The sequence below is a fragment of the Lactuca sativa genome, chromosome 4, assembly GCF_002870075.4.
Source record: "Lactuca sativa cultivar Salinas chromosome 4, Lsat_Salinas_v11, whole genome shotgun sequence".
Classification (NCBI taxonomy): Eukaryota; Viridiplantae; Streptophyta; class Magnoliopsida; order Asterales; family Asteraceae; genus Lactuca; species Lactuca sativa.
This window is the reverse complement of record NC_056626.2, coordinates 297,752,656-297,760,151: the sequence shown is the minus strand read 5'-3', so window position 1 is coordinate 297,760,151 and position 7,496 is coordinate 297,752,656. Positions and strand designations below refer to the sequence as shown.

Here is a 7,496-nt window from a genome sequence, read left to right as displayed (position 1 = left end):
TAAGCGGTATATTTGAAAATTTAAAAAAAAAACTTCTAAAAAGTTAGTCTAAGTAGTTTTTTAAAAAGCTAACTTATAAGGTACTTTTTGGCTTGCCAAACACAAGTTAAAAAATCTCGAAAAATAAACTAGCTTTTTAGCTAACTGTAGGCGCCAAACACAGCCTTAGCCCTACAAACTTTTCATCGTTTGTTTTAAAAGGTCGCTTAATTTCTTTTTTTTTTGGTACTCTAAGGGAATTAAGGAAAGAAACTGGTAAGTCAGTCGTTTTTTGTCCTATCACCAAAAACCATTCCCTTGTAAGCAAAGTCGGTGCCACGTCAATAAATGAGATTGCCATGTGTAATACATTAAAGCCCCCGAAAAAAGATTGTTTTTTATCCATAATAAAAAAAACCACCGAAAAGAAATAGCTACTACCGGCGAAATTAATAAAAAACACAAACACAACTACGATTCCAACCTAAAAACCCTAAAATCGCCATCTTTTACCCATACATCTACGTCCACCCAACACCAACTGCCATTCCAATCACCAACACCAACACCACCATCACAATCTTCTTCATCACATCCATTCGTGCCTTCAACTCCGACGGCTGCGCTTGCACGTCCGCCTCTGACGGCTGCGCTTGCACGTCCGCCATGTCTGCCTTCGTTTGCTCCGACGGCTGCGCTTGCATGTCTGCCTTCGTTTGCTCCGACGGCTGCACTTGCATGCCCCCCTTCATTTGCTCCGGTTCAACCTGAGGTTTCATGGCTAGTGGCTCATAATCAGTGGGGTCCGCCTCTCGAAAATCACAATAAGGGTTCTGAACGAGACATCTAATAGTAGAAAAAATAAAACAATTGACAACAATGTGGAAACAAATATCTTTTTAGGTAACAAAGTCGTAAGGTTTATCTCATTTAGGGTTTGCACTTTTTATATAGTGGGGACGAGCACCTTAATGTGGCAAACTTGGGGACCAATGGTGCTACAGTGGCACCGAGTCAGTGTTACTGTAGCATCCACACCACCAATTAGTTAACACATGACAATACAAACTTATTATAATGGGTAAAATGACTAACTTAGCAAGTAAACATCTACTTAATTCCCCTAGAGTACAAAAAAAAATTAAGTGATTTTTAAAAAAAAAAAAAAAGAGAAAAGTTTGTAGGGCTAAATTTACATTTTCCCAAATAAAAACTACAACTTAAAGGCTAAAGCTACCAGCTACAAGCTTCCAACTTCCAGCCAGTTCTGCCAAACACACCCTAAATCCATATATTGATAATATTAAATGTATTAATTATTTTGATCTTACAACTCTCCATCAACAAAAGTTATCCAAGACAAGAACCTCTACACACTCTTTATGGTGCTCAACTTAAAGTTTTTCCATCCTCATTCCCCACAATACTATATATTGTATAAGAAGAAAATAGAGGAAAGTAACGATAAGGGAATGTTGAAAGGATTCATTACAACATTTTTAGTTGAATTCCAACTGTTATTGGTTCATTAATCATTATAAAAACTCTTACTTCACATTTCCACTTGCGAATAAGTCGATGCTTCCTATTTGGAACCGTGAATTCGTTCGTCCATCACGAACTGCTAGAAACCGTAACCTGCAACTTCTTCAATTAGTACAATACTAATAATACATAGATACATGTAACTATGTAAGTAATGTTGCTATTTCTTGCAATTAGCACTGAAAACTTACTTTACTCGGTAAGATAGGAGGATCAAAAAGAATATATATATTTTTTTACCTAAATACATTTGCAAAGAATCCTTGCAGCTTGACCTTATATGCTTTTCGCTGGAAACGGTTGTCAAACATTTGAGCAGTTTGTTCATCCAAAATACGCCAGCTGGCACCTCCATCATCACTACCTTCAATTACCCTGAAAGAATTTTTTTAAAAAAAAAATCAACTAGCTACACATGTGATTGATAATATGTGCTATTATGCAAGTGTCACAGTGGAGGGGCCATTTTTGCCAAATGGTCATAGTTGTGTGGCGAAAGTGTGAAAAAAATGGTTGTAAAACAAATATACCAGTCCCTTGGATCTCTTTCTGGAGCATCATTGGCTGACATTAATTCATATGAACACAGTTCATACACTTCAGCATCTTTGGCTTTGTATATTAACCAACACCCTACAATATTTAATTAATCCTTTTAATTAGTTTACACATTTTAAATTGTGAAATGAGCAACTTTTCATGCATTTCTTTTTCATTATGCAAGGTTAGAGTAAACAGTTCAGAAAAAATGAGCCTTTTCTATTTCATTTTTCTTCAAGAAATACTTAACAAGATAAGCATACATGAATTTGTACAAGATATTATAATATTCATACCTATAATATATCATGTTTGCTTTTTCGATTTAAGGTTAAATGTAATAAATGGCAACATGCGTACTCTCATTGATTTGTTTATTATAGCATTCTACTTTCATTTCTTCCTATTTATTATTTAACCATTGTGCTTTGAAATATCTACTTATAACAATGTCATCCAAATACAAAGCAATTTTGAATACAACTGTGTAGATTTTTCAAATTATAATGTATTGTTAAACCTCCATTGAGGTTTTTACATAGGCAAGAAAGAAATTGAAAAGAGTAGCTGTTTGACTTTGACTTCTGTTGACTCTTTTACAATGTTTGACTTTCTACTTTTGTAGTTCTGTAATAAAGAGAGATATAAGGGTATTCTGGTAATTTTCCTCACTAAGTCGGTTATGCTTGTTTATCACTTTCAAAAAGTTTGTTTACCAAGGATGAAAAAATTAAATCAAAAGCAATACCATGAAATCTCATAATAAACTTATAATAAAAAATGCTTCTACCACAAAATAATGAAAAATAATTTAACTAAACTTCAAAAAAAATTTAACATTAAATTATTAATAAGCAATTTTATAAATGTGAATACCTTTTGCTCCATTTGGTTCTTCCCATTTAGACACACGGGTTCCATCAAATGCAGATGTCGCCTACAATTTTTCAAAATTATATCAATAAAAATCCATTGAACAAAATATCTAAAGTTGATGAAACAATTAATTTAAAAATAAAAAGTAAAATATAAGTTACTTACAATTCCAAAAGGTAGCTCCTCTCCACTAGCAAGAACAGATCCACAACATATTCTATTTACCTTCACTAAAGGCCAAGAAACCGAAGATTTTATAAACTCATCACATTTTTTAATATTAAAAACCACATCATCAATTGCATGAAAAACAACAGGCAATGCAATCGATGTTCTCACAGGATCATCCCTTAAACAAATTTCAACTTTTCTTCCATTTTCTTCCACATTACTTTTCAAAGAAAGAGCATCAAGCATCATTTCAAAAGAAGGCAAAAGTTCCCGAATAAAGAACTCATTTGAATCAATCACAACTCTCCTTCTTTTAAAAGGGCTCTTTTTGAGATCAATCAAAACCCCTCTCACAAAATGAACCCCTTCAATCGCCTTATGTTTGGAAGATAATTCAACCAATCGAGATATAAAAGGAGAGAATGCATCATAGATCTTTGAAACATGATCATCTGTAATTTTTCTAATTGGACAAGAAGATGAACTTAAAGAAGTGGAACCGAGTTCTGATCTTAATATTCTCCATTCTTTGTCCCCACTTAGTCTCCCTGGTAATGAGATGGTGTCATTTTCTTGAGAATGTAGGTTTTTTTCTAGCTCTTTTGCTTCATTTTGGTCACGTTCATCAAGGGTAGAAATGGAAATTTTCATGTTCTTTCTACATTCTCTTGTTATATTCTTTAAAACATAGGGTAGAGCAGACTCTGTGATTAGGTTTCTACGCGATAGAACTTCATGCCACTTTCTTGTGTAACGTTTAGTGACATCATAGACTCCATCTCTTGAAATTGCAATTGTATAATTCAATTTCTTGTTCCACCTATAATGAAAAGAAAAGTCATTGTAAATATAGATAGAAATGTAATTTACCATTTTTACCACAATAGGCAACATACTTTGTTTTTTTTTTACCAACAATTGTAACCTATAAACATGATGACGTGGCAATGGTTGTTGCCATGTCATCGGCCACATCATCTGGCCTTGTGCATAACAAACAATGATGTGTGTTTTCTTTTTAATCTCTTGTTTGTTAATGTCAACTAGGATGATATTAGGTGTAATCTGTAAACTTTGTATTAGGTAAGGATCATTTTTGTAAGAAAGTTTTGTGACCAAAATGTAAATCAACAAACTTTTGTGGCTAAAATCTAAAACCCTAAAACTATACTTTGTGGCCAAAGTGTAAAATAGGAAACTTTTGTGGCAAAAGTCCAAAAGTATAAAACTATACTATTACTAAGAACTTTGCTTTTAATATATACTATAATATAATGGAGAGAATGTTTATGGGTTTTGTGTTTGCATAAGTAAATAAAAGGAATTAATTAAAACAACAAATTGAATCTTTAAAAATAAATGAAAATGCCACATAGCATTGATTGCTATTTTCCACAATTTGCCCTTGACAAAACAACTAGATACTGAAATTCAATAACATAATATGAAAAGGTAATGGAGAGAAACTGAGAAAGTACCCTTTTTCATATAGTAATGGAGTATCATATATTCCTTCACATGGATCAAGATGCATCCATCTGTAATATTTTAAAAAAAAAAAACATGCAACTTAGTGTTTAAAAAAAAAGGATATGAAATTGATGTTTTTGGTGTTTTAATTTACCTTCCCAAAACCATTGAATAGCATTCTGTCCACACATGATCTGTGAAATCCAATATCTGAGAAGGAAACCATTCTCTAATTAAAATCAACCCCTCAAGTTTTGACTAAGAGCAAAAAGCCCCTTGAAATTTCTAACAATTACTAAACAGTCCCTAAACTCTTACCAAACGAGTTTCATAGCCAAAGGATCGGCAATACAGTGAGAAACAATTGGCCCACTCCCCACAACGACCCTTCTTTGTTTCAAGAAGCTACACCATGAAAGATAACATGAGTTAAAGAATCAGAAAGTGATTTTAAAAAATTAAAAAAAAAAAAAAAATAGTGTACCTTTATAGGATCATTATACCGTGGAAAACGGGTGATTCTTGAACATGATCTACAACTGGTTCAAGGAAAGATACATATGAGAAAATAAAGAAAAGAAAGGGATTAAATTAAACAAGAAATAATCTTTTTTTATACCGATAAAGTTCAACTCGAGAAGCTCCATATGCAGTTTCTGAAGAATTTGGTGCACCCATTCCTTGATTGATAGTTTCATTGCCACAATTTTCACAAGGAGGTGAATTTACCCACCTAAATTTTTTACAAAAAAGAAATTACAAAGATAAGTAACATAACTTTAGATTACAATGATAAAACCTAAGGCTAAATACCAGAAATAGCAATGAACTTTGCAAAAAAAAGAGTCTGTTTAACAGTAAAATGCTTTAATAAGAAGAAATGAAAGTACAATGCTACAACATAATGGGTCAAAGAATCCACATATTGCACACTTTATAGAATTCAAAATGGAGAGCAGAAAGTAAAAAAAAAAAAAAAAAACTAACTTAAATGTCTGTTTGAACCAGAAAAGAAGTTGAAGCAGGAATGCATGATCAAGCTCACTTTTTGATGGCTTGAAGTTCCCCTCCTAAAAAAAAAAAAAAAAAAGACCATACATGTAAGAAAAATGACTTATCAGGCTTCGATAATTCTTATGCTCAAAAAGGTAATATATGTAATGAAAGATATCAAGTTAAGTGCAAAATATTCAGAAAAAACAATTAGATTATGGACAGGATAAATGGAATGGCCTCAATGTCTTGAGTCTCTATGTTAGGTCTAAATTGTTCTTTCTGCATTAAGTAAAAAAGAAACCAAACCTAAGCACATTGTAAATTTGTTTAAGGGGAAAAACGTTTCTAGTTCTTTTCCACACACAAATATGAAGGGCATTTCACACTTTAGAATAAAAACATGGAAACTTGAACCTTAGCTAAAGCAACTAATGCTTTCTCCTCAAGCTTCTCCACAGGAACTGTCTTCCTTGCAGCCTCTTGGCGACGTGTGTCTTCATACTACATGGACATAACATCAGACACATGGTTTTAACTTTTGACTTCATAGAATTTATTATGTAGAAGAAAGAGCAGAGAGAGTGGATATTACCAGAAGAACTTGATCTACATAAGGCCTGATTCTCTGTTCAAACTGCCTGCTGTCTTGACTAACACCAAACTGCTGAAACATAAGCGCTTCTTCTTCTGCCTGTAATCATAAGAAGCACTTAATTGAAACAATAAATTCACTTTTTGTCAACTCTAGGGTATGCATTTCTTACACAAACAGGTAAGAAATACCTAATTTTAATAATATCTACCTAAAATGTGCTAACAAAATTGAGCTTGATCAATGGAGTTCTTTCCATACCTGCAACACTCGAGCTAGCTCTTCATCAGATTTCACTATCTCAGAACCCAATTGAGGGTTTTCGTCTTTAATTGAAACCAATCTAAGCTTATCGGATACTGCAATGAGATCAGAGTCATCGGAAATAACTCGATCGTCGTCACCTCCGAGTATCTTCAAGTACAAATCGGATTAATCATCAGTAAACGTATAATTCCATAGACATTCAACTTATCGGGAGATCGTAATTCCAATTAGTAACTAAAGAGAAGATGATCGACCTTTTGCTCATCTGGAGGAACTGCCGTGAGGGAAAACAACTGGAATTTGAAGACTTCAAAACCATCTTCGGTGTCGTAGTCGACGTCGAAGTTGGAATCTTGGTGGTGGATGAGGAACTTTCTTGCCACCATGATATATGCTCCGTACAATTGGAAAGAATGTTCAACTACGAAACTCAGGCGATGGAAACGTTGTCAACTACTTCTTGCCCCAAAACCTGTCTCGGTATGAAAATAATGAAATGGTAAACTACTTGACATAAGATAAGAATATATAATGAGAGAAAAGAAAACAAATCAAAGGTAAACTACTTAGACATAAGATAAGAATATATAATGAGAAAAAAGTAAACGAATCAAAGAAAAGAATATATAATGGGAGAAAAGAAGAAAAAAACTGAATATATAAAACAAGTTAAAAAAAAGAAATGAATTGATTCTTTTCTTTTTATTTGGTTTCTTTAGACTTCGGAAGAGAATTTGTATGAAAAATTATCATGAATCTCTTTTTCTTTTCTTTCAAATAAATACATTCATAAGCATTATTCTAAATCTTTCCGATTCCTTATTTTTTATTATTATTTAATTTAACTCGGGAATGGAGCATTACACTTTGTTCTTATAAAAGGAAGGGAAAATGACTCTTAAGAGCAATTAACTGTTGTGTTTGTTTTCATTTGCTCACTTTCATTTTTTTGTACTCAATATACCATCGAACTTATTGTTTGTATTCACCATAGTCGGTCAAAAGGTTATAGTGAACACAAACAACAAGTTCGATGGTATATTAAGTACAAAAAAAAAAA

General features: G+C 32.8%; 1 protein-coding gene across 4 annotated transcripts; it reads right to left on the bottom strand.

Annotated features, from left to right (window-relative positions):
• Positions 1-297: 297 nt before the first annotated feature.
• Positions 298-7,004, bottom strand: LOC111882880 (peptide-N(4)-(N-acetyl-beta-glucosaminyl)asparagine amidase). Of its 4 annotated transcripts, none has more exons than XM_023879248.3 (16): positions 6,691-7,004; positions 6,431-6,583; positions 6,170-6,268; positions 5,992-6,078; positions 5,569-5,651; positions 5,201-5,314; positions 5,066-5,120; positions 4,900-4,986; positions 4,736-4,791; positions 4,590-4,649; positions 3,106-3,931; positions 2,941-3,001; positions 2,055-2,157; positions 1,765-1,899; positions 1,531-1,617; positions 298-825 (listed from the first exon to the last, which is right to left on the bottom strand). In XM_023879248.3, exons 1-16 carry the CDS (start codon positions 6,820-6,822, stop codon positions 501-503), a joined length of 2,463 nt encoding a protein of 820 aa, XP_023735016.1. In that variant the 5' UTR covers positions 6,823-7,004; the 3' UTR covers positions 298-500. The 4 variants fall into 4 exon arrangements, with proteins under 4 accessions (XP_023735016.1, XP_023735020.1, XP_023735019.1 ...); XM_023879252.3 differs by having other exon boundaries at positions 583-746; positions 6,691-7,003; XM_023879251.3 differs by having other exon boundaries at positions 635-760; positions 6,691-7,003.
• Positions 7,005-7,496: the final 492 nt, after the last annotated feature.

Coding starts and splice junctions, on each gene's coding strand:
- LOC111882880 (XM_023879248.3), bottom strand. CDS start 6,822: ATGGTGGCAAGAAAGTTCCTCATCCACCACCAAGATTCCAACTTCGAC. Junction 4,792..4,899: donor TTGGCTATGAAACTCGTTTG/GTAAGAGTTTAG, acceptor TTTCCTTCTCAG/ATATTGGATTTCACAGATCA. Junction 4,650..4,735: donor TATTCAATGGTTTTGGGAAG/GTAAATTAAAAC, acceptor AAAATATTACAG/ATGGATGCATCTTGATCCAT.